Below are 27,943 nucleotides of genomic sequence, written 5' to 3'. Positions count from 1 at the left end.
CTGCAAGTACTTTGATGTTAAAAGTGTCAAAGGATAATGAAGTACAGAAGGAAGAGTACAGTGGGGTGTCATACACCAACTATAAGAGTACACCCTAATAGCCAACAAAAGTCTCATCGATACACCATGCAATGAAAAGGTCTGACAGAAAATGTATGGTTAAGAAGTTGGCTTTCCAACCATATGGTTTCAGGTTCAGTCCCACTGTGTAGTATCTTAGGTAAATGTCTCATACTATAGCCCAAGACCATCCAAAGCCTTGCGAGTGGATTTTGGATTTAGTGGATGGAAACTAAAAGAAGCCCAAAGTATATATATATTTATATAGGTGCATGTGTGTGTTTGTGCCTCTTTGTCCTGGCATAACGTAATAGTCGTAACTAAGTGTTACCATCATACAAACAGTTGTTTGTTCCCAATATTCTGTGAAAACATGTCAGGCCATAGGGAAATATTACCTTACTTGGGAACAAGTGAGGGTTGATGACAGGAAGGGCATCCAACTGTACAAAATCTGCCTCAATAAACTCTGTCTGACCCATGCAAGCATGGAAAAGTGGACATTAAAAGGTGATGATATCACAATGATAAATATCAATTTCTCTAATAATCAAGGGTCAAGCAAATAAGATCATGACAGGAACATCTAAGCAAAGAAAACACTAGAATCTTATCCATTTGGCTAATGAGACAAATAATGATAATGGTTCCTAACAAGGCAGTAAAATTTAAAGATAGCATGTAGTTTATTTAATCAACACCACCATAATTGATTAATCAACAACAACAATATCTATGATGACAATCTTCAAAATAATTTAAACTCCTTCTGGAATATCTTTAAGTTCAAATGAAATTGAAGATAACAAACCCAGATTCACCCTAACCCCAAGTATGGATAATAACAACAGCAGCAAGTCATAAAAAGCAACAAAATAAAAACATTGTCTTTTGGAGGTCACAGCCAATTGCAATTCATTACAGTATAGGAACTGATATAAAATTTAGGATAGATTTGGAAATATCCCAATAAAAAAACCATGTAAAGAAAATGATGATTATTTTGACACTAGACTATGGAATATAGTGTATATATTATATGTGTGTGTTTGTATGTGTTTAATGGTAAGTGAGATTAGAGATTTGATAGAACCATCTTCATATTAAGATGATTGTACCTGTAAGTACAGTCAACTCAATCTCAGTATGCTGTCTATGAAACCATCAGCTGTCAGCTGATAATTTTAATTACTAACAATGACATTACAAATTCTAGAATAGTTCTGTCAGTAAATGAATTCAGTTGCCAGAAGATACATTAATTCAGAGACAACTGAATATAGACGGAATAAAAGACCAAATGAAATATGTGTGGAGTTTTTGCTTTCTGTTTTAAGGATTCATTCAGATTTTTCCCATCATTTCTTGCTTTTTCTTGTGGTTCTGGATTTCTTCTCTGTAGGAGCAGGCTGTTTGAATTTTTCACTGGTTGATGATGTATGAAAGATCTGATATGTACTGTTCTGTTAAGGCAACTAAACAACATAAAATAGAAAATGAAACTGAACCAGCAATCCAAAATCTTAAATAAACACTGCAACATGCATTGACTACTTTCTTTTTTGTTTAGAAACTGTAACATTTGGCTAAAAACACATATATATATATACATCACCAGCATCATTTTTAAGAAGAAACTTGTTCAGAGAGATCTTCTTTTAAATATTTTATAGCCAGAAGATCTTCTTGTTGTCAAACCACATCTGTTTCCTAGCAATTAATATTTCCCCAACTCCACTGTACTCAACTTTGCCTTTTATCCTTTCAGGGTCAATAAAATAAGTACTAGGTGAGTACTGGGGGGGGGGCGATACAACCGACTTACCCCTTCCCCATAATTGCTGGCCTTGTGTCGAAATTTGAAATCAATATTTCCCCAAGTCCTTTGAACTTGGTTTTCCTAGTACAAATGTTAAGACACAAACACACTAATTTCCAGCAACCAATTCACTTACACTGCATTGGTCAGCCCATTGCAATGTAATTTTGAAGCAAACATCTTAGCCAGGCAGCCACACACACTTTCTAACCACGTGATTTCAGGTGAAGTCCATTATGTAGCACCTTTGGCAAATGTCTTCAACTACTGTCACAGGTCAACCAAAGCCTTGAAAGTGGATTTGGTCAATGGAAACTGAAAGAAGCCTGTGCTATGTATGATAGATAAATACAGGTGCAAGTGTGGCTATGTGTTAAGAAGTTTGTTTCCCAACCACATGGTTCTGAGTTCAGTCACACTGTGTGACACCTTGGGCAAGTGTCTGCTATTACAACCCAGGGCTGATCAAAGCCTTGTGAATGGATTTGGTAGACAGACACTGAAAGGAACTCATTGTATATAGATACATACACCATATTTTAATGTGTATAAGGAATCCTTGTTAGCCAAAAATTAGATTAAAAAAATATGGGAGTTTCTTATACATGGATAGTATCATAATCCCTTACAAAACCTTTTTTCCAAATTTTAAGCCCCCCAAATTAGGGGGTTCCTTATACACATTAAAATACAGTATACATATATGTCTATATCTATATGTGTGTATCTTTACAGCCATGACTGCACATAATCCCCTAAATTCTGCCAATCTACTGCCCAGAATGAATACCTTTTTTCTTATTGACCCTGAAGGAATAGAAAGCAAAACTGACACCCACAGGACTTGAACTTGGAGCACAGAAAGCCGCAACAAATATCTCAAAGCATTCTATTTGACGATCAATATGCATCTTAACATTAACTTACATAAAACTAAGGCTTCTTTTGTCAAGAGTAACACTTCATTTACATTCACCTCCATGTACCTTGAGGATAAGCCCTAGCACATGACAGCCATCTCTCTTTCTCTCTCCCTACCCCCACTTTAACTGGGGTAATCATGTATCTGCTTGACAGCAAAAACCTGCTTCTGTCAATAACCTCCCGTCACTTGACACAAAGCCACCACCCTCAATACTACTACTCCCCCTCTCAGTTGAGGGTGTCTTTGTCCTGCAAGTTAGTGACCTACCAGTGCTGGTAGCATGTAAAAAGCACCCAGTGTATTCTGCAAAGTAGTCAGTATTAGGAAGGACATCCAGCTGTAGAAACCATGCCAAGGTTGACAACGGATCCTGACACAGTCCTCTGGCTTACTAGCTCCTGTTGAACCCCCAAAATCACCCCAGCATGTGAGACAGATGTTAAATGATGATGATGCTGAGTGACATTTAGACCTTTCTTAAGGGCATTAATAAAAACAGTGAGATATTTTGGCTCTCTCTCTCGCTGGACAGGACTTTCCAACTTGCTTTCCAAAATTCACCAGTTAATGTTACATGTAATAAACCGATGTCCGAATTACAAGTAGATTCTTCTCTCATGTGCTAAATTCTACAGAATGGTGAGCCAAAAAAGACACAAAGACTTTACACACCACACACTCACTCTCACTAAACCCTTTGAATTTAAAATAGCCGTATTCGGTTCAAATATTCTACCTGGATTATGTTCAAATTGGCCAGATTTGACCTCTCTCACTTATCCTACAATGTTATTCTAAAAATAAATAATCACATCATTGAAACCATGAAGTTACGAGATAATGCATGAATTAATTCAAAAGAATCTTTTCTACTCTTGGTACAATGCCTAAAATTTTGGGGGAAGGGGCCAGTCGATGAGATCAAGCCCAGTATGCAACTGGTACTTAATTCATCAACCCCAAAAGGATGACAGGCAAAGTCGACCTTGACAGAATTTGAACTCAGAACTTAAAGATAAACAAAATACCTATTTCTTTATTACCCACAAGGGGCTAAACATAGAGGGGACAAACAAGGACAGACATAGGTATTAAGTCGATTATATCGACCCCAGTGCGTAACTGGTACTTAATTTATCGACCCCGAAAGGATGAAAGGCAAAGTCGACCTCGGTGGAATTTGAAGTCACAATGTAACGGCAGCCAAAATACCGTGAAGCATTTCGCCGGCACGCTAACGTTTCTGCCAGCTTGCCGCCCTGATAAACAAAATACCATTAAGCATTTCGCCTGGCGTGTTACTTCAAAAGAATGTAAATAAATAAGCATCACACTTGACCGAAATCTGAATACTAAAGGGTCAATACAGGTTCTAACACCCACCCACACATCATCATCATCGTTTAACATCCATCTTCCATGCTAGCATGGGTGGGATGGTTCCACAAGAGCTGGCCAAGCCAAAGACTGCAACAGACTTCTGTGATTGTTTTGGCAAGGGTTTTACGGCTGGATGCCCTTCCTAACACCAACCATACATATTTACTTGGGAAACAGATATGGGTCGGTGACGGGAAGAACATCTGGTCTTAGATAACCTGTTCCAACAAGTCTTGTCTGACCAAGCCAAGAGGCAAAAAAATTCAACATAAAATTGAACAAACAAAAAACATACATATAAAATGTTGCAAGAAAGGATATTTGTCTATTGTTAAATCTTGTTGCAGTATTCCAGTCAACAGGAACTCAGCTTCCACTATTGGGATGCCAGCTTGGATGGCTTTCTCACACGAAGACTTGTCATCTTCACAGGAAATCACAATGGTTTCTTCTTTAAACTCTGTGGGAAGTTTTACTAAAAACTGCAAGATATGACAGAAATATTTCACATCATCATCATCATCACCACTATAGTTCTAGTTATACCTTTAGTTACATATTCAACTTTTAATAGTTTGGGAAGGTCTGTACAAGAGAGAGAGAGAGTGGGAGGTTTATAAGGGTGGTTGGTTAGAGTCTGTGCATATTTAATGTTTCCATGGGTACCTAAGCTATGGTTGAAGTAGATATATAAAATGACTTAGTTTACTGGTTAAGAAGGTTACTTTTCACAGTAGTGCTAGTTTGCTAAGACATGGCTGTGTTGGTTAAGAAGTCTGCTTCACAACCAAGTGGTTCCAGGTTCAATTCTATTGCTTGGTATCTTAAACAAGTGTCTTGTGTTATAACACTGGCTGAATAAAGACTTAGAAGAATTTGGTAGATGGCAGCTTGTTCTGAGTGTGTGTATACAATTCCAAAGATGTGCAGAACGGTGCAATAGATTGGTTTCATACTCAACTCCTATCTCAGACAATCTTAAATGATGATGATGATGATGATGACAACAGATTTCATGAGATTGCCAATCTCATGAAATGTGTACATTACACAAAGCACTGATATCAACAAAGGTCTTCTGTGTTCCTTGTTTAGTGTGTGTGACCGATGAATTGATGCACGAAACAAAAATACACTCAAATTTACATTGAAATATTCCCGGATTTTCATATTCACATTAAAATAAATCAACGTAAATGACATTGTGTGAAGGGGAGATAACTACAAAGCTAATTTGGAGAATAAAGTAGAATGAAGACAAAGATTTAATCGAAAGAGCAAAGAAAACAGGTATGATTAGCAGAGAAAAATACGAATCCCTTTCATATATAAAAATATCTACTTTCAATTTTAGATAGAAATATTTTATAAATTACCTTGGCTTTGCAACTCTCAATAATTTCTGTTGTAAAAAAAAAAAGGAAAGAAAAAAGCTTTATAATAATATATTACAATAAGATAATGATTAAGTCATTACATGAACCACATAATGTTTTGTGAAGGACAAAACACATTATCATTCATAGATATATTATGTTCTAGCATAAACTATACACATTTTCACCACCACCCTCTTTCCTTTCTAACTACCTCTCTCAATACCCTACTCCAATTCAGTAGAAGGGGGTCTAATGCTGGTGCCATATAAAAACTACTCAGTTGGCATTAGGAAGGGTATCTAGCTTAAAAACCTTGGCAAAGCAGATACAAGAGGCCAATACAGGCCTCTGGTTAGTAAGTTACTGCCAAGCCATTCAACCCATGCCAGCATAGCAAACAGACAATAAAAAGATGATGACTATATATATATATTATCATCATCATTTAACATCCATTTTCTCTGCTGGCATGTGTTGGACGGTTTGATAAAACCTGGCAAGCCACAGGGTTGTGCTGAGTTCCAGGGTCAGCTCTGGCTGGATACCCTTCTTAATGCTAAAATCTGGTGTTTTTGTTCACGCTCCGTCTCTTTGTTCTGTAACTTAGTTCAACAAACAGTCCAATGAGTGAAACTGGTAAAAGATTAGACTATAGAGTGATATATGGATAGCTGTCATATTAACAAATTATTTATCAGAGGCTGTCAAGTTATTTTATAAATTATATATCACATAGAGATGCATAGATGGCTGTTATATTATTTTATAAATTACATATTATACATATTGTTTTATGCTTTTATGAAGGAATGTGACTATGTCTATAAGGTTCTTCTTTCTTGTTCCTCATAGACTGGAATAAATGATGGGGTTAATATAGTTAGAATAAAAAAAGATAGAGGTTGGAAAAATCATAAATATGTGATGTTTAACTGTATTTATTTGACTTACATTAGGTAGATAAAGTTGTTAAATTATTTACCTTTCATCTGTTCAGCACTAGGTTTAACAGATTTGGTAACATGTATCTTGTATCCCTTTAGTGGTGACAAACTTCGAGCAAGTTCAAGAGACTGGCTTAAGGAGAAACTGTATTGTTTTTCAGCATCAGAATCCGATAAAATATATGGAGCGTAATCTGTGATACAATTTTTACAAAGTAAGATACAATAACTGATATATACATAACAAGGTGTTGTTGTAGAATTTTAACAAAGTTCTGACAGCATGAGTAAAACAATGGAAGATGTGATAATTTCGTAAATTACATAACACATGCAAGGCTGTTTAGTTAACGGAAAATATTTCAGCACTCTCGCCCCACTCCAAAAAAAGACATGCCCATTTCATTTCTCTATCATACATTTATTCCACTGTCTAACAAAATGACACCCCAATTATGCTGGTTGAACACCTGCTTTCTTGAACCATTAATCATCATCATCATCATCATCGTTTAACGTCCGCTTTCCATGCTGGCATGGGTTGGACGGTTTGACTGAGGACTGGCGAACCAGATGGCTGCACCAGGCTCCAGTCTGATCTGGCAGAGTTTCTACAGCTGGATGCCCTTCCTAGCGCCGACCACTCTGAGTGTAGTGGGTGCTTTTACGTGTCACCAGCACAAGGGCCAGTCAGGCGGTACTGGCAATGGCTACACTCAAATGGTGATTTTATGTACCACCTGCACAGGAGCCAGTCCAGCAGCACTGGCAACGACCTCACTCAAATGTTGTTTTTCACGTGCCACCAGCACAAGTGCCAGTGAGGCGATGCTGGTAACAATCACGCTCGAATGGTGCTTTTTATGTGCCACTGGCACGGGAGCCAGTCAGCGGCCCTGGCAACGATCATGCTTAGATGGTGCTTTTAACGTTCCACTGGCACAGGTGCCAGTCAGGCGTTGCTGTCATCAGGCATATCTTAGTATTATTCTCGAAACTCTCACACCCGGACCTAGCTCTTACATCACTGCCGTGAGGCTGGCACCAGAAATGGTGATGTGCCAGGGCAATGCCAAGAACTAACTTTCAATGTTTTGATTCAGTGGGCAGTGTTGCAGCATTGCTACCAAAATACAGCCTCGACCACACAAAATGAAAGAAACCCTTCTTCTGTTCATTTGATCACTCCATTATTTACTACTCTACCGGGTTCTCTCACACATATCCAGCTGGTTCAGAGGGTGAAACTACCTAGAACCAGGTTAAATGTTCATCATCAGCAAATCAAATACTCTATCTATAATCACAGATCACCAATCAGATGCACCGAACATACTAACATCATTTTTTTCAATTATTTCCTTCTAATTCTAATCACACTTTCCTTTCTTAAAAATATATGGAAACATTAAATAAATATAACACAAAAAGATGAGATGGTCGTGGGTGGAATGCTTAACTGATCAAGGTTGAAGGAAGGCATTGTTGTGGCATTGATACTAGAATTATTTAAGTGTGCACCAACTAAAGAAGTAAAAGATCTGAGTGAAATCCTTGTCAAGAATCCATTAGAGAAAAAAAACAAAAAAAACTCTCTTTAATTAGTTGTCAGCATTATCACCATTTAACATCCTTTGTCTATGCTGACATGGATGGCAAGGCCAAAAGTTGCACCAGGTACCATAGTCAGTTTTGACATGGTTTCTACAGCTGGATGCCCTTCCTGATGCTAACCACTTTAAAGCATACTGGGTGCTTTTTACGGGGCACCATCTGCAGTGCTTTTTACGGAGCACCATCTCCAGTACTTTTTATGTGGCACCATCATCAGTGCTTTTTATGTGGCACCAGCACTAGTGCTTTTAGTTCGCTGTAAAATATTTCTTGTAACTCCATCAACAGTCCTCACTAACTTTGGACAATCTTCTTCAATGCTAGTCTGTGATACTGAAAGAGACTGTGACCTTCAGGGAAGAAAAAAAAAACTTGACAGGGACTTACCAATGAACGTCTTGGCAGATTTGCATTTAATCAACCAAGATAATGAGATGATTGGAATACCACGTGCCAGGCAACACAAGAATTTCACAGTTCGGCGGACCTGAAAAAGAATCGTAGACAGATCTGAAGATTTTGTGTCTTTTCTTGAGCTAGAGGTTATGTTGGCCATTGTATAATAACATCAGGAAGAGGAATAAATACTTGAACGTTTGACATGGGTTTATTGTTATTAGATTATAACTGTTCAGATTATTAACTTCATCTTTAGAGATGAATATCTTAAAAAAATATATCAATACTACATCTATCAGTTTGATTTCTGATCATTTTTGTATCATCATCATCATCATCATTGTTTAACGTCCGTTCTCCATGCTAGCATGGGTTGGACAGTTCAACCGGGGATCTGGGAAGCCAGAAGGCTGCACCAGGCTCCAGTCTTATCTGGCAATGTTTCTACAGCTGGATGCCCTTCCTAACGCCAACCACTCCTTCAGTGTAGTGGGTGCTTTTTACGTGCCACCTGCAAAGGTGCCAGGCTAGGCTGGCAACAGCCACGGTCGGCTTGGTGCATTTTACGTGCCACCGGCACGGAAGCCAGTCGAGGCGACACTGGCATCGGCCATGATTCGGATGGTGCTTTTTACGTGCCACCAGTCCAGGGGTCCTGGCATCTGCCGGGTGCCAGTCATAGGATTGGTTCAATTTCAATTCCGATTTCGATATATAACTAAATGCATACACAGTACTAGACTAGAAGACCAGATTGAAACCAGGCTACTAACACAAATGCAGGGAGGCTTTATATTATCGTCTTTAGTATTACTGATAAAGTAACGCTTTGCAATTTGTCATCTTTTTACAGCCAGGAAGACTAGTAATCAACTCCACTGACAACCACCAATTACACGCAACATACCAGATGCAACTCAACTTTCTAGAAACTCACTTCACAGAGAATATCATAATGCATGCATGGCTCTGTGGTTAAGAAGCTCACTTGGCAGCCATGTGGTCAGGGTTCAATCCCACAGAGTGGCACTGTGGAGAAATGTCTTGATGCAATCAAGCAACCCTCTCCCACCAAATTTCAAACCTTGTGCCTTAGTAGAAAGGATTACTTCTAAATTAAAGGTTATAATGTCAGTGACTAGTGGTTAAAATATACCTCGTCATTAAAACACAAAAGGTTCCTAGATTGAATCCAATTTGGTAAGAAGTCCGTTGGTGGTGGCATCTTTATCTCATATCTGAGGTTTACAGTTTTCTTTGCTGAACACTTTCTTTATGGTGATAGCACTGATGACTGTAGACCAATTCTTGCATAGAAGAGTCAACGGCATTGACTGTATGGTAATGTTGGAGGAGGATGAGGTTAATTTTGTCAAGCCTTTCTTTCCTGTCATCTGATATGCTCCTTTTCTCTTCAGGTGGTTTAAAATCAACCTTGTCCTCCATATGATATCCATACCTAACACTATTACACCTCATGATCATCAGAGAGCAAAGTGATTTAAATGTTGTATAGATGTAGATGTGTATATATATATCATCATCATCATCATCATCGTTTAACGTCCGCTTTCCATGCTAGCATGGGTTGGACGGTTCAACTGGGGTCTGGGAAGCCTGAAGGCCGCACCAGGCCCAGTCAGATCTGGCAGTGTTTCTACAGCTGGATGCCCTTCCTAACGCCAACCACTCCGTGAGTGTAGTGTACTCTGTGAGTGTAGGCCACTCCGTGAGTGTGTGTATATATATATATATGTAGGTCCCGGGTTGAGTTGGGGTTAACCACAGTAAATAAGGTACTCAATACATTGCAGAGTAAATTAATTTATTTTATAGAAGGAGCTTCTACAGGACTAGTACTGTTTCATTCAAATGAAATCATCAGGAAGCTCTGCTGATGATTTCATTTGAATGAAACAGTTCTAGTCCTGTAGAAGCTCCTTCTATAAAATAAATATATATATATATATATATATATACATATATACATGTATATACATATATACATGTATATATTAAAGGAAATGGTTCATCTCAAAAGGAGGAAATTTAATAATCCAATAAAAATTATCTTACTAACAAAGAAATTATTAATAAAACCAAAGAGAAATCAATATTACCTTGTCAGTGATGAGGTGAGTACAGTAATTAAAGTTGGTCCCAACAATCCCGCCAAGTTCTGTAACAATCTGACAAAACAACACAAAACGATATTATATTTACACAAAAATAGCAAACATGAAATCTATCAACTGATCTTGATTGAAGTGGAAGAACATCAGCACTAAGTTGCGTACCTGTAAATATATAGTACCTAGAGACATGCCAAAGCAAGATGTCCAGTAATCACGTGAAACTGCATCTTTTATATTAGAGTATCTCTTTTGTAGATGGATGCTGTGACAACAGTACTAATCGTGGAGACTCATAGATTGCTACCCATGTTGTACAAGTGTCTATCATTATAATCCACTGACACACAGGTGTACCTTTATGGTGACCTCATCTATTGAAAGTCCAATGGTAATAGAACAATGGTAACTTTTTATTCTCTTTTACTTGTTTCAGCCATTTGACTGCGGCCATGCTGGAGCACTGCCTTTAGTCGAGAAAATCGACTCCAGGACTTATTCTTTGTAAGTCTAGTACTTATTCTATCGGTCTCTTTTGACGAACCGCTAAGTTACGGGGACGTAAACACACCAGCATCGGTTGTCAAGCGACGTTGGGGCACAAACACAGACACACAAACATACACACCCACACTCATACATACATATATATATACATATATATATATATATATATATATATATATATATATATATACATATATACAACAGGTTTCTTTCAGTTTCCATCTACCAAATCCACTCACAAGGCTTTGGTCAGCCTGAGGCTATAGTAGAAGACACTTGCCCAGGGTGCCACGTAGTGGGACTGAACCCGGAACCATGTGGTTGGTAAGCAAGCTACTTACCACACAGCCACTCCTGTGCAAACCTAATCAGTTGGAAGTGCACACTAACATACAACTTTTGTCTTTGTCAGTCACCTGTGCTTCAAACCATGCAGATCAGCAATGGGACTCAGTAGTCATCTGAAAGGTCACAGGATGGTTAAGTTAGAAATGCTATAGACAATAAAAAAGCGTAAGGAGATGGCAATCCATCTGTGAAGATGACGCAATCATCACACACACACATACATATATGAATATGTGTGTGTGTGTGTGTAATATATACATGTGTATGTGTGCACATGACTTCTTTTTGAGGACCAATCTACTAATCTAGAATCAAGTAAGTAATACAAGTTTATGTTTTATTTCAAAAATTAAACATGGAAGCAAACACAAATATTATATAAAAGAGAATTAAAAGTAAATACTACGAATTGTTCATTCATTCACTTAACATGTTTTCCATCTTAATATGGCTTGGATAGGAAATTGATTTTGCGGCAGTATTTTTTGGCTAAATGGTCTTCCTGCTGCCAACCCTTGTCACGTTTGTCAAGTAAGAGATTTATATCCTACAGGTCTTTGAAAGAGCAGGGAAACTGGTCATAATACGGACAAGGATTGTCAGCAACAGCACCGCTATACTCACATGATGGTAAGTGAAGTGTTGATTGAGATTTTTGCACATTCACAACACACATACACATAAATCATACGATGGGCTTAATACTGTTTCTGTCCACCAAATTCAATCACAAGGCATTGGTTTGGCCAGTGTGATGGTAGAAGGCACTTGTCCAAGAGGCTGCATGGTGGGACTGAACTTGAAACCATGTGGTTACGAAGTAAATGTCTTAACCACATAGCCATACCATCAATTCTTTATATACATACACACAACATCATCATTTAGCATCTGCTTTCCATGCTGGCATGGGTTAGATGGATTGACTGGAACTGGTAAGCCAGAGAGCTGCACCAAGTTTCAGTCTCATTTGGCATGGTTTCTACAGCTGGATGCCCTTCCTAACGCCAACCATTCCATATGTGTATAGATACATGTAAGTAAAGTGATTGATGTTAGAAAAGGCATCCAGCCATAGAAACGAAGCCCAAACCGAGACACTGGAGCAAACCATGGTCCTCTAACTTGTTGAACCAACCAAGCCATTCCAGTATGGAAAGCAGATGTAAAGTGATAATGATGATATAAGAGCCTACGTTTTCTTGCTGAATCTTTTGGAAATGTTACTGGTCAATGGACTAGTGCCCTATCAAAGTGATGAGTTATTCCACATCTGCTTAGCCCCATAAAATCAGAGATAAACACTAGCCCTTAAACAAACCCTTTGAGTCTGAGTAGCATTTACATGAATAATAATGTCAAAAGCTTAGTTTAACGGATTTTTACCTTGAACCTGGTACAATACCCAGATTGTACAGTTTAAGAAAACCAAAATACAAGAAGGGAAAAAACCCCAGTAACTTACCCTTTGACCCTTATCATCTGTCAAACCAGTAAACATGACATTGGGCTTTAATTGTCCATTGCTTCTCCTGGGAGATATAAACTGGTTGGACTTGAGATGCTTAGGAGTGGCCATGTTACTACTCTGAAAATAAAGAAAATAGTGAATCTGGTGCAAGCAAAAGCCCACGAATAATGGTAGGGGAGGGCTATGATCAATCATATTAATCCCAGTTCTCTACAGGTACTTATTTATTGAACCTAGAAGTATGAAAGGGTTGATGAATCCCAGCAGGATTCACCAAACACAGAAGATAAAGGGATGCAACTGAATATCACAAGGGATTGCGCCTGACACACTACCAATTCTGCCAATCCTTCTCCCTTATGTTTTATAACATCTATATATATAAAGATGAGAATGTCTATCTGTCTGTGTGTGAATCCCTAAAACTAGAGAACTATACAACTGACTTCATTCAAATTTTACACAGGCTTTACTTTGGGTCCATATAGTGTCATGAGCCAAAAAAATTTTCAACTTCTTGACTAATGCAAGCCCAGACCAATCTCTTATCCCTTCCATTATTTCATTATTATGTATCAAAAGCGAAACAATAACATCTCTATTGTAATGTCAGATATTTTCACTATTAATACTGAAACTATTATCTCACACACTTGATAGAAAGTAGCAGAGTGAAAGCCTGATGCAGGGACCGTTTCTGTTCTTGGGTGTCTTTAGTAGAGTTCACTCTGTTGTAAGCATTCCTAGCAGAGTTTCCATTTTAAGGAAAACTGAGGATCCGAAAGTTTATGGGTAGTGATTTCCCTTCTTTGATGTGTTCTATTTACAGTTCTATCCAATCATAGAACTTTAAATATGTCTGAATTGTTTAAGATGTGAATGTCATGGACTATGAATGGAAACTAAACTGTTGTCTGTAATATTAGCCTGGTATTATATAACAAGAAGTCATGTGACAGATGAGATAAGTGGTACACAATTTGCTACATTAGACGAAGTGATAGACACAGAATACTCAATAGCTGTTGTTGTTTAACCCCAAGTAAGTCCATTTCCAGGATACTTATGATCAAAGGCATTTTAGCTGTGACCAGACCATCTTTTTGTAACAGACAGTGTACGTTAATGTCGTCTGCTATCTGTAATCAAAAGATGTGATTTGAGAGGAAATTTAAAAGTGGCGTTTACCACACTAAGAAACTGCTTCATTAACTCAAGAGAATCATCATCATCATCCTGTGTTGAAAAAGACAAAGAGTCAAGGCACTGTACTTTATGACATATAAGACCCCCCGAATCTCAAAACAATTACTCTAGGTCCTAGTTGGGCTTCCCTTATGCTTTAAAGCACTAAAAAACTTTTTCCCCCTGAATATGTGTTGCATTTAACAAGCCTACGTGTCTTTAATATAGTCAAATACATTATATAAAAACAAAAATCAGCACAAACCTCATTATTTGATTGACTAGCAGTTCTTTCATTGTCCCTCCTTTTAGCGGGTGTCTTCATTTCTTGTATTTCAGAAGTCTCCTCTTTCGTATCCTGCAAATGACTTAACTGTCTTTTAGAGAGAGTTCTCTTTGCTGGGGTAGTTTTCGAGGGTGTGGTGGTATCAGCTGACACATCTGAACTCAGATTCAAATTCTCAGCATGATCTTTTGAAGCAGAAACATTTTCTTGTTTTAAAGAACAGGAACTATTTTGAGACGATTCTGTTTCTTCATTGGAAGCTATTTTCTTTTTCTTAGAGTTCTTTCCAGAGGTTTTACTATCTCCATCTTCCTCAGATTTTTTTCTCTTGTTTCTTGGAGTCCGACTTTGAGAATTTTTCTTTTCTTCTGTGTTTTCTTCTTCAATATTTGATTTGGTCTTCGAGTCATCCTCTTCATCTACTTCCATGTCTTCTTTCTGATTTACACTTTTGGTTTCTTCACTGGAACTTTTCTGGCAAGGTTCCTCCTCAATTTGTTTATTTGAATCTAAAGACTTCTTCGAAGATACTCTTCCACCCTTTTTACTTTTCACTTCAGCAACTTCTTTCTTTGCACCTCGAGTACTCCTCCCTCTGCTACTCGGAGTATTATTGTTGCTCGTCTCCAATGCACTTCCATCTGGTGGTTCTTTCTCCTCTTTCACGGATTTACTCCGTGATGCTCTCCCACTTTTACGAGTGACTTTAGAATCTTCACTCACGGTATCGACATGCTGATTTGTTTTACTTGTATTTAAAGAATCACTTATTTCTTCCTGTGTTTTCTCTTTATTCTGCTTAGATTTTCCTCTCAAACCTCTCCCACTTTTTCTAGAATCATCTGCATTTTCAGACAACACTGATATGTCACCAATATTCTCTTCTTTCACCTCTAGAGAAATATTCTCAGTCTCTTCAACAGTTATTTCTTTAGTTCTTAAACTTTTCTTTTCTACAAAATCCTCATCAGCCTCCATTTCACTCTCAATCGCACTTTTAACCATTTTCGTTCTTCTTCCTCTCCCAGTTTTTGATTTCACTTCCATTTTGCTGTCTTCAGAACATTCTTCATTCTTTACATCTGCCAATTTCGAATCCGAGCCTTTAGACAACTTTTTATTAGCTTTGACATCTTTTATATCTGCAGAACTTTTCTTAGATCTATTTGATGACCGTTTCACGCTCCTGACTGAATAATTCTCCTCCTCTGAACTGTCTTCCTCATCAGGAAGATCAAATCTGATAGATTTCCTGACTTTTGATTTCTTATCCTTAGAATGGGAATCAATACTTTCTGGATGATTTCTCAGTGACCGTTTTCCACTACTTTGTACTTCTGGAATTTCTACAAGTTCTGAGGGTGTATCGGTAGATTTAGTACTTTTTCTAGTATTTCTAGGAAGTCTTTTGCCCTCTTGTGAGGCTGGAGTGGGAGTATCATCCTTTTTAAGTCTTTTAGATCTCTTAATAATATCTTCCTCAATGTCATAAATGGTTTCATTATCTTCTAATCCAACAGCAAGTTCCTCCTCAGCAGCTTTGCTCGTACTGACAACTGTCACCTGAGATTCCTGAAGAGAGATTAATGATATGCAAAGACAATTCAGTGATGAAGGTCATATTTGAGACAAGTCTTGTTAAAAATCACAATATCCTAATTATGATAATGATGAGCCATTTACATACGGGAAATAAAAAATATAAACCTCGCCTGGCCCCTGTGCCGGTGGCATGTAAAAGCACCATCCGATCGTGGCCGTTGCCAGCCTCGCCTGGCCCATGCCGGTGGCACGTAAAAAGCACCATCCGTCCGTGGCCGTTTGCCAGCTCCGTCTGGCACCTGTGCGGGTGGCACGTAAAAAGCACCCACTACACTCACGGAGTGGTTGGCGTTAGGAAGGGCATCCAGCCATAGAAACACTGCCAGATCAGACTGGGCCTGATGCAGCCTTCTGGCTTCACAGACCCCAGTTGAACCGTCCAACCCATGCTAGCATGGAAAACGGATGCTAAATGATGATGATGATGAAACCTCTCACATGCAACATCTTCATATTCTGACATTAAGAAAAAAACACTGCTTTTTACCCCAAAAAGGTATCTGGAGTTAAAGGAAGACATCAGAATGAGAGAATTAGGTGCATCTATTTCAATGCTGATGATCTGGTGAGACTGACTGGACATTCAATCACTTTTGGGCAAAAGTATGATTTGGCATTGGAGGCAAACGCACACACATGCATGCAGAAATAGACACAATATGTAAAAAGAGAGCAAGCAAGAGGGAGAGAGAGAATGAGAGACATTATACACATAGATACAAACATTACTAGATGCTTGCACACATACACACATAGACCGACGGACAGACAGATAGATAGGTAGATAGATAGATAGATAGATATACAGATAGATAGGTAGATAGATAGATATATAGATAGATAGATAGATAGATAGATATAGATAGATAGATATAGATAGATAGATAGGTAGATAGATAGATAGATATACAGATAGATAGATAGGTAGATAGATAGATAGATATACAGATAGATAGATAGGTAGATAGATAGATAGATATACAGATAGATAGATAGGTAGATAGATAGGTAGATAGATAGATAGATAGATAGATAGAGTGGAGAGACATAGACAGACAGAAAAAAAGAGAACAAAAGAAACATTAAAACATTCAATATTGAGTAAGTTGGCATTGAATCAGCAATGCCAACACAACTCTGCCAAAACGTCTCAGACCTGAAAGACTTGGAAGAGTATTAATGAATATTACAGGAATTTGACACAAGCAAATTCCAAATCCCAGTCTTTGATGGCACAAAAATTAAAGTTTCTAACATAAGATAGAAGGTCAGAAATCTGGGAGAAGAAGCAGTTGATTGTAATTGACCCTGGGAAGAGGAAAAATAAATCCACCTTCAGTGGATTTGAACTGTGAACATAACGGGTCATAGTCAAATACTGCAATGCATTTTGTCTATTGCTGTAATAATCTGGCCAATCCACAGCTTAATAATAATAATAATAATAATGATTTTTAATGTTTTCATATGTTTATGTTTCCGTGCCGGTGGCACATAAAATGGCTTCTGTGCCAGTGGCACGTAAAATGCACCAATCCGACCGTGGCCGTTGCCAGCCTCGCCTGGCACCTGTGCAGGTGGCACGTAAAAAGCACCCACTACACTCACGGAGTGGTTGGTGTTAGGAAGGGCATCCAGCTGTAGAAACATTGCCAGATAAGACTGGAGCCTGGTGCAGCCTCTGGCTTCCCAGATTCCCGGTCGAACCGTCCAACCCATGCTAGCATGGAGAACGGACGTTAAACGCTGATGATGATGATGATGTTTAACTGAAAATAACTGCTCCAAACAGCAACTATCTCATTGAAGTAACGAACAAACATATTCCTTCAATCACATTAAACAGAAGGAAGAGAGAGAGAGGCAGAGTGAGAGAGTGTGTATGTGAAAGGCAGTGTGAGAGGGAGAGAGAGAGAGAGTGAGAGAGTGTGTGCATGTCATTGGCAACCAAATAGCTTCAGGAAGTATCTCACAAAATTGCACAGCTTTCTGAAAATAACAGACAAATTACACTCTACCATCCTAAATACTTTGGCACAAAGCTAGAAATTTTGAGGGAGGGGATAAGTCAATTATATCGCCCCCAGTGTTCAGCTGGTACTTACTTTACTGACCTCAAAAAGATGAAAGGCAAAGATGACTCTAGTAGCATTTGAACTCAGAATGTAAAGGCAGATGAAGCGCTGCCAAGCATTTTGTCTGGCATGCTAACAATTCTGTTGGCTCACTGCTTATACCATCTTGAATATTAATGACAGACATATTTCCCAAGTTGCAAAAAAAGAAAAAAAAGTGATCCACTTGTGACAATCCAGTTGGTTTTTTTTTTTTTGCACTTCAGGAACCATGTTGTTAATATTTATTACCTTTGGCAGCAAGCTGGCAGAATCATTAGCACACCAGGCAAAATTCTTAGTGACATTTTGTCCATTTTCATACTCTGAGTTCAAGTTCCTCTGAGGTTGACTTTACCGTTCATCATTTCAGGGTCAATAAAATAAGAACTGGTTGTGTTTTGGGGTCAATGTAATCGACTTACCCTCTCTCCTTAAATCGTTGACCATGTGCCAACATTTGAAATCAATATTTATTTACCATCTTAAATATTAATACATAGTTCCTGAGGCACAAAACAACTGGATGGTCACAACTGGAATGCTTTTCATCATAGTCTTGTTTGAGCAGAATATATCTAAGACAACATAGCAAGCAAGAATACTTAGACTTAACAGAGGAAGGCCTCCTTTACATGACTGCTTGATCTGCTAGAAGTTAGCAACAAGATTGTTGTGTTGGTGAAGACTTGCCTTATTCATGTCCAAACAAAAAAAATGTTGTAAGTAGGCGAGCTGGCAGAAACGTTAGCACGCTGGGCAAAATGCTTAGCGATATTTCGTCTGTTGCTACATTCTGAGTTCAAATCCTACCGAGGTCGATTTTGCCTTTCATCCTTTCGGGGTCGATAAATTAAGTACCAGTTACGCACTGGGGTCGATCTAATCGACTTAATCCTTTTGTCTGTCCTTGTTTGTCCCTCTATGTTTAACCCCCTGTGGGCAATAAAGAAATAAGAAACAATAAAATGTTGTTTCATATTCAGTCCCATTATAGGACACTTTGGGCAAGTGCCTTCAATTCTAGCCCCAGGATGACCATTGAATTCAGTGGACAGAAGCTGTGTGGAAGCTCATCGTGTGTGTGTGTGTGTGTTCACCCACTGCTTTACAATCAATGTTGGTTTCTTTATATCCCCATAACTTAGTGGTTTGGCAAAAGAGACTGATAGAATATATACTGAGGGGACAATTTGTCAATTTCTTTGAATAAACTCTTCAAGACAGTGCCCCAGCAAGTAAAAGATAAAAGATACAATAATGATGATGTATGTAATAATGAAGAATCAAAGTAACTTACATTAGATTTTTCTGATGCCTTGGTCTCTAAATCTGCAATAAATAAATAGTAAACTTATTTGTATTTAGAATTTACATTCATCATCCACAGCATTCACCTCTATCCTTATCTATCCATCACTCTCCTTTCCTACTCTCTTGACCTTAGTTGTGCACCCTGTCCAATCCTCAGGACCATTCTTGCAATCTAAGAGTACATCCTGACACCTCTTCATGATTCTTCTCTCCTTTTCCAGCTGGGGTAGCTATATATCTCCTCTACAGCAAGATACCCATTTCTACCCTTTTATCATACTTCAACCTCCCATTCCCTCGTATAAAGCCACCTCCCTCAATGCTACACCCCACACAGTCTTGCAAATTACTAGGTGACCTCATTTGTACCAATTCTACATAAAAAAGCACCCAGAACACCGTAAAGTTGGCATTAGGAAGGACATCTGACTAAAGAAATCATGCCAAAGCAGACAGATGTTGGCACAGCCCGCTGGCTTATGAGCCCCTGCCAAACTATCCATCATCATTTAATGTCTATCCAATGCATGCTAATATGGAAAACATTAAACAATGATGATAGAAGTGTTACATTTTTGACATGCTGTTACCATAACAACTAAGTTATTTGATTTATCAACCTCATATTTTACGTATTTGTTCTCTTACACTATATCTTGCTCAGTTGAGTTTGTATGAATCCATTACTGGTTTTTGTTATGTATTCCAGTTATTTGATCAACTGAACTGAATACAGCAAAGAAAGCAGCTGAGTATACCATGGGAACATGTTAATTTTTTATGCGTCCTTGACTAACAAAGACAGAGCTTAACTCGGTCTCCATGTCATATAAGTGACTGAGATTACAACAGTCCCTCACTGAACAAGGCACAAATCTAATACAGTTTGAACTTTCCAGCTATTGCTGGAACTCACTTATAGCTGATTGGACTGGAACAATGTGAAATGAAGTGTTTTGCTCAAGAACCTGGTCCGGGAATCAAAATTACAACCATAAAAAGCACCTGTTTTGGTGCCAATTAAATGCACCCATGCCAGTGCTGTGTAAGAGCATCTAGTACACTCTGCAAAGTGGTTGGCATTAGGAAGGGCACCTAGCCATAGAAACCATGCTCAAAACAGACATAAAACCTGAGCAGCAATTCAGCTGGCCAGCTCCAGTCAAACTGTCCAATGCATGGAAAACGGACGTTAAATGATGATGATGATGATGACAATCATGAGAGCAATCCACTAACCAAATGGAACCATGTGCCTTTATCTTGGCACAAATGCATTTACTAAAAATTTTGGGTAAGAATCAGTGTAATGCAGTGTAGGATAAAGCTGGCCTTTTGAATAACAATTTCACCAGCAAGGATTGTGATACAGTCCTACAGTCAAAATCGTCCAACCCATGCTAGCATGGAAAGCGGACGTTAAACGATGATGATGATATATATATATATATATATTAGTATGACCCAGCAGGAGCTAAACTTGCGCTTGTTATAATGTAAATAGTTTTGATCAAAGACTGAAACCATATTGCTGACAGACCTCACACCCAGTCATTTTTGTTCTGTACAGTTGGAGAGAAGTTAGTCAAAGAGATTCTTCACAGTTGTTCAACTTGCTCAATGCGACAGCCTAATGTACCCCAGTTATCTCCCCATGAAGCCATCATCCACTTATTCCATCTGCACCCCTTTAAAAAATAGGTGCCAATTCTGACTCTTAGTAGGAACGGCATGATTATCACCACTTCTACTACTACTACTGTCCTTGCATAATAGTAAATTATTGGGTTGTCGGGAAAGTTCGTGCTGATTTTTAAAGGAAAGAAAAAGGTCAATAAATACTTGCCATTACATTTTTAATCAACCAAATATGAACCATTTTGTTGTACAATGCGTCTCCATCTTTCCTTTAACTTGAAAATACCCTCTTCTCAGAATTGAGGTGGTTTCATGGCAAAGAATTCATTAAGGTATCTTTTTACGTCATCCAAGGAATTGAAATTTTTACCATTAAGATTATTCTGCAGAGACCTGAATAAGTGGAAATCCAAAGGAGCAATATCTGGTGAATATGGAGGGTGGGGTAACACATCCCAGCCGAGCTGCAGCAATTTTTGTCTGGTTCCCAAAACATCAAGTGCTGAAAATGAACTTTCTTATCTTCCATTTTAAAGGGTTACAGAATTAACACAGGTTATAGGAACATAAACCTTCTTCCACGAAAAGATAGCTTAAACTGCGCTCTAAATGGAGGTGTAGTCAAATCCTATTTTATGGACTCAACCACGTTCTAAAATAAGTCGAAAGGTAAGCTACTGTAAATCGGCACGAACTTTTCAGACAACCCAATAATTACGACTGATGTAAACTTACCTGTCTGTTCTTCCACAGCAGGAACTAATGATTCTAATGAAGCTGTGTTTGATTCACCAGAATACTTTGTCCCAGTAACATTAGGGGTAGAAGATGAGGCAGTCTGTGATGATTTACTAGAGGCAAAAATGTCCCCAGACAATGTATTAACAGAACTGGGGATGTTTTCCTGAAGGTCCTTTGGTTGGTCATTGCTATCACCTTCCAAGATAGGTTTGTCTTTAATGTTTGGTTCATCAGTTACCGATTCTTCATCAGAGGAAATACTATGTGCTCTTGATCTTTTAGGAGTTTCAACAGGTGATTCAGATTGTTTAGTTTTCACAGGAGTACTATCTTTCATAACACCAACACTGTCATTTGCCACCTCTATATCAAGACCACAGCTTTGCTGTAAAGGCTGTGTTTTATCACCAACAGAAGTTTTAGGTGTAGATGCTGACAGCTTCTTAATATTTGGTGAACTAATGCTACTGTCTAACGCATATGGCTGTGTTGCATCTAAACTGAAATTTTCACTACATTCAGTCAAAGCATGAACTTTGGGGCTGCTGACCAAAGATAAATTTCGATTGGTTATGGTTGAGTGATTTTTTGCTGGAGAACTTGTATCAGCTTCATCATCCTGAACACACAATGTTTTAGAGAATGTTTCAATAGCTACTGTTTCCAATGGCTCAGCAACTTGTGGTTGCTTTTTTGGACTTACACATTCCACATGTTCCACAACTTCAACAGTCTCCATCAACGTGCTCGACAGAGGCACAGTTTCTTTCACAGGAGTGCTTGTGTTAGAAGGTGCCTTGTCGGTTTTATCTACAGGCGATGCAAGTTTTTGAAAACTTCCCACAGGAACTGTATCCATGACAGGACTAGATACAGTAGACTTGTTAATGGTGGATGATAGCTTGCTTTCAGGTGATTTGTTAGCAGAATTTAATGATTCATTTGCATCCTGGTTTACAGGTGCCTCTGACATCTGTAATATTGCAGGAAGAGTTCCTTGAGCTGTGCTGGTAACTGGCTTTTTCACGGGTGACTGACTTGCAGGAGGCAATTCTTCATCAGATATTTCAATGTCGTTCTTATAGGTGGACATAAAAAAGAGATCATAATCTACTTTCTCTTCTGGTTTAGTATTAACAGGTATTTCAGATGAAGACTTCAGTTTAAATCCCTCAGAATCGCCACAAGCACTTTGAGATGGAGAAGATCGGGAAGAGTTTAGCTTGGGTTTATTTGGTTCCTTTGGCAAATCTTCAGGCATATGGTTTGATTTCTGAGACTAGAATATATAGATATTGAAAAGCTATCAGTTATCTGATATCAGGTGAGATAATCAAAGAAAACACAAGATACATTTGTTTGTATGTACATTTATTAGTCTTACGTATAGTTTCTCTAGTGATTGGTAAACAACTTTAGTTTAGTTTTAGGACTGTTTTATACATTTGTCCAAGATGACATGCAGTCAGATTGAAACAGGGAATTCATGACTGTAAAGCCGGTGGCACATAAAAAGCACCATCTGAACGTGGCCGTTGCCAGCGCCGCCTCGACTGGCTTCTGTGCCAGTAGCACATAAAAAGCACTATCCGAATGTGGCTGATGCCAGCGCTGCCCTGACTGGCTTCTGTGCTGGTGGCACATAAAAAGCACCATCCGAAAGTGGCCGTTGCCAGCGCCGCCTTGGCTGGCTTCCGTACCAGTGGCACGTTAAAAGCTCCAACCAATCGTGGCCGATGCCGGAGCCCCCTGGCACCTGTGCAGGTGGCACGTAAAAAGGACCCACTACACTTGCGGAGTGGTTGGCGTTAGGAAGGGTATCCAGCTGTAGAAACTATGCCAGATCAGACTGGAGCCTGGTGCAGCCCATGGCCTCCCAGACCGCGCTAGCGCGGAAAACGGACGTTAAACGATGATGATGATGATGATGATGAAAGCAAACTTTTTAACTACTTGGCCATGTTCACATCCAGCAACAGGCATTGCTTGGACAGTGAAGGAAATGCCCACACTGTCACGCTCACCTCATTCTGCACATTAGCTGTTTAACTCCAGTTCAACCCCGATTGAGCAAACATTACGATGATAAAAGGCATTCCTGCCATGACCACATCATCATCATTTAATGTCCATTTTCCACGCTGGCATGGGTTGGATTGCTTGAAAGGCGCTGGCAAGGTTGGGAGCCATGCCAGGTTCCGTTGTCTGTTCGGGTTAGGGTTTCTATGGCTGGATGCCCTTCCTAACACTAACCACTTTAACCCTTTAGTATTCACGTTATTTGGTCAAAAGTAATGCTTATCTATTCACCTTGTTTTAAATTAATCCTGCATTATCTTGTGGCTTTGAGATTTTGAAGAAGTAACTATTCCTTTTTAGAATTATATAGTAGGGCTGGTGTGAGAGGCCAGATCTGGCCAATTTGAACATAAAACAGGGGAGAACATTTTGACCGGATATGGCCGGTTTAAATGCCAAAGGGTTAAAGAGTGTATTGGGTGCTTTTTGCTTAACACCAGTTGTGTATCTAAGAGTACACTATCGAATATGTTCCTTCTTTCAAAGATTGTAGAGTATGATTTAATGGAGGATTGGCTGTTATCTTTAGCGGGTCAAGTGACTATGTTGAGCTCTGATGGGTGCTCAACGTATTTGGTGCCCTGGATCTGCAAATCACAGTTAGTCCTTTGAAAGATCACCTAAGTGTCATAGGCATTTTAATCAGGGATGATGATGTGTACATATGCAAGGGGGGGAGCTAGTGCTACACAACAAAAGAGTCTCTCCCTTTACTCTCTTTTACTTGTTTCAGTCGTGTGACTGCGGCCATACTGGAGCAATGCCTTTAGTCGAGCAAATCGACCCCAGGACTTATTCTATCAGTCTCTTTTGCCAAACCGCTAAGTCACGGGGACGCAAACACACCAGCATCAGTTGATAAGCGATGTTAGGGGGACAAACATACACACACACAAATATATATATACATATATACGACGGGCTTCTTTCAGTTTCCATCTACCAAATCCACTCACAAAGCTTTGGTCGACCAGAGGCTATAGTAGAAGACACTTGCCCAAGGTGCCATGCAGTGGGACTCAACCTGGAACCATGTGGTTGGTAAGCAAGCTACTTACAACACAGCCACTCCTGCGCCTATAGTCAATGAGGAAGCTTAAATATGATACAATTCCAAGTAGCAAGAGTGAGTTAAAATTTGCAGATGTAACCAACCCACTATAACAGCATAGTAAAACAAATGTTTTAAAAAGAATTTTTTTTTTTAAATCAAACAAAATTTGAATGACTCACCTGTAGGGGTGACTGTGTATCAGCAACAAAGGCTATGGGGTTTTCTGCATCATACACTTCGGATTTAGATTCTGTAATTATATATATAAATAAATACATAAAAACTTACAACAAACATCTGAGCAAGATGGTAGTATAGTGATATAGGCTAAATCTATCAAGATTATTGGCTGGCACAAGGCAGTGAGCTGGCAGAATCATTAGCACGCTGGGTAAAATGCTTAGTATCACTTCACCCATCTTTACATTCCGAGTTCAAAAATTCAGCTGAGGTAGACTTTACCTTTCATCCTTTCAGAATCGGTAAAGTAAGTACCAGTTGAGCAATGGGGTCGATGCAATCAACTTATACCCTCCCCAAAAATTGAAACCAACATTAACAGCCAGCATGATGGGTGAGTAATGAATGAACCGAATGGTAAGCTGTCTGCCAGCATGAAGGCTAAGTAAGGAGCAACCTTGTGGTATCCTATTATTGATACTGTATTGAGCCTGTGAAGGCAAATTGCTCAGTGGGTAGAGTGTCGGTTTCTCAATCATGAGGTAGTGAGTTTGATCCCCGAACCAAGCTATGTGTTCTGTTCTTGAGCAAAACACTTTATTTCACATTGCTCCACTTCACTCATCTGTAGAAATGAGTTGTGGTGTCACTAGTGCCAAGATTTACTGGCCTTTGCTTTTCCCTTGGAAAACATGGGTGGCATAGAAAGGGGAGGCTGGTATGCATGGCCAACTGCTGGTCTTCCATAAAACAACCTTGCCTGGACTTGTGATGCAGAGGGTAACTTTCTAGGTGCAATCCCATGGTCATTCATGACCAAAGGGATTCATTCATGGCTAAAATAATTGCTGTAGTACTTGAGGAAATGACAAAGAATTTGTTAGTTTGCAATGTGCCAAACTCAATTCCATGTGTAAAAGACATGCAACTTAGCCTAAAGAGTATTGGTAACATCAGTAAAATGGAACAACTGCTACTAACAATTGAGACAAAGCTGTTGGCTCAGGTTACCGAGAGCTTACCTTCAGCACCACAGCACTCTGCTTTGTCTATGGGATATTTTAAAAATCTTTTTATATGTTACAAACATTAGACTGTGGCCATGCTGTGACACCATCCAGAAGGGTTTTTGTGGTTGAACGTATCAACCCCAGTACTTATTTTAATAAAACCTGATATTTATTATATTAGACTCTTTTGTTGAAGTGCTAATTTACAGGGATGTAAACAAACCAACGCTAGTTGTCAAATGGTGGGGGAAGACACAAAGGCTGCCACACACACACACGACAGGCTTGTTTCTGTTTTCATCTGTCAAATCCACACACAAGGCTTTGATCAGCCAATGGCTACAGTAGAAGACACTCGCCTGAAGACCAACCCCAGAACCATGTGGTTGGGAAGCAAACTTCTTACCAGTCACACCTGTACCTGTATTTCAAAGTTCTTAAAGAGAACTAGCAGTATTGCCCGGCGTTGCTCGGGTTTGTAAGGGAAATAACTATATAAGCATTTTTAGAGATGTAAAGTATAATAGCCATCTCAATATGGTTAACCACAAAGGGGGGGGGTAACTGTAGCTTTTTACGTTCTGAGATTTAATAATACATTTTTAGAGAGTTACTTCCCTTATATATGCCAAAAATGCATTAAAAATGGGAAAAATTAATGGTAATTTTTTTTTTAAATCGTAGACTCATGCTAATACCCACAAGGGCTCGATATGAATCACGACTATAAGATACCCGGTTTTGGTTAAACTGCACTGCAAAATGTGGGAGTAGTTAGGAATCTAAATCGTAGGAGACAGACAGCACACAACCTCACTTTTATATATATATAGATTACCAGCCAATAATCATGCATTATACCACAGAAAATGGTAATAAGAAGAGAATTCAGTAGTTGAATCATGACTGGACATAACAACACAAAGCTTCCACTAACAATAATGATGATGAGTTTATGAAACTGTAGACATTAACAATAACGGATGAAACTGTTGACAATGATTGTGATGGTGGTAGTTGTGACATGTGAAGCTGTTGATGGTGGTGGTCGTGGTAGTAATGGTATTTGCGTCAGTGATATAGAGGAAGTTCATGTTTATTACCTTCCTCCAGCCAAGCTAACCAAACAATGGGAGAGAGCAAATAGCAATTCTTCTCAAACAGTTCTTTGAAACTCATACGCGACAAAATAACAAATGAAGATTTCATTACTTAAAGCAAGAGAAGTGGTGAAAAACCCTTAAACCCATTAGCAAACAGTAAATAAAACCAGAGAGCTTGAAGGAGTGTGATAAAAAAAGAAACCCTCATCAACAGGAGATTAAAGGAGCTAAAATTCCAGCAGCAAGGAAACACTATAACACACAAATCATTATTTAACCCTTTAGCATTTAAACCAGCTATATCCGGCCAAAAGTATTCTCCCCTGTTTTATGGTCAAACTGGCCAGATCTGGTCTCTCACACCAGCCCTACAATGTCGTTTTAAAAATTAACAGCTACCTCATCAAAACCTCATAGCACCAAGATAATGCCTGATTAGTTCAAGGCAATGTGGATAAAAAAGCATTAATTTTGGTAGAATAATGCGAACACTAAAGGGTTAATGTCCACTTTTCCAGGCTTGCATGGGTCAGAAGAAATTTGTTGAGGCATATTTTCTATGACAGGATGCCAATTCCTGTCACCAACACTCACCCATTTCTAAGCAAGGAAATATTTCCCTATAGCCAAACATATTTTTCATGGAAGACAGGAAACGA

General features: G+C 38.8%; 1 protein-coding gene across 4 annotated transcripts in view; it reads right to left on the bottom strand.

Moving 5' to 3' along the window:
- Window positions 1-722: 722 nt before the first annotated feature.
- LOC115215013 (mediator of DNA damage checkpoint protein 1) overlaps window positions 723-27,943 on the bottom strand; it is a 52,916-nt gene continuing 25,695 nt past the window's right edge. For all 4 annotated transcript variants that reach the window (XM_036505635.1, XM_036505634.1, XM_029784129.2 and 1 more), the window contains 11 exons: window positions 25,171-25,241; window positions 21,853-23,137; window positions 19,466-19,497; window positions 14,429-16,021; window positions 12,973-13,095; window positions 10,641-10,709; window positions 8,509-8,608; window positions 6,546-6,701; window positions 5,561-5,586; window positions 4,506-4,666; window positions 723-1,515 (listed from right to left, as the gene is read on the bottom strand). In XM_036505635.1, coding sequence (XP_036361528.1) covers window positions 1,419-1,515; window positions 4,506-4,666; window positions 5,561-5,586; window positions 6,546-6,701; window positions 8,509-8,608; window positions 10,641-10,709; window positions 12,973-13,095; window positions 14,429-16,021; window positions 19,466-19,497; window positions 21,853-23,137; window positions 25,171-25,241 — 3,713 coding nt within the window. In that variant the 3' untranslated portion in view covers window positions 723-1,418. The remainder of the gene's footprint in view (window positions 1,516-4,505; window positions 4,667-5,560; window positions 5,587-6,545; window positions 6,702-8,508; window positions 8,609-10,640; window positions 10,710-12,972; window positions 13,096-14,428; window positions 16,022-19,465; window positions 19,498-21,852; window positions 23,138-25,170; window positions 25,242-27,943) is intronic.

This window comes from Octopus sinensis, linkage group LG8 (genome assembly GCF_006345805.1).
Source record: "Octopus sinensis linkage group LG8, ASM634580v1, whole genome shotgun sequence".
NCBI lineage: Eukaryota > Metazoa > Mollusca > Cephalopoda > Octopoda > Octopodidae > Octopus > Octopus sinensis.
This window is presented reverse-complemented; position numbering and strand designations above follow the sequence as displayed.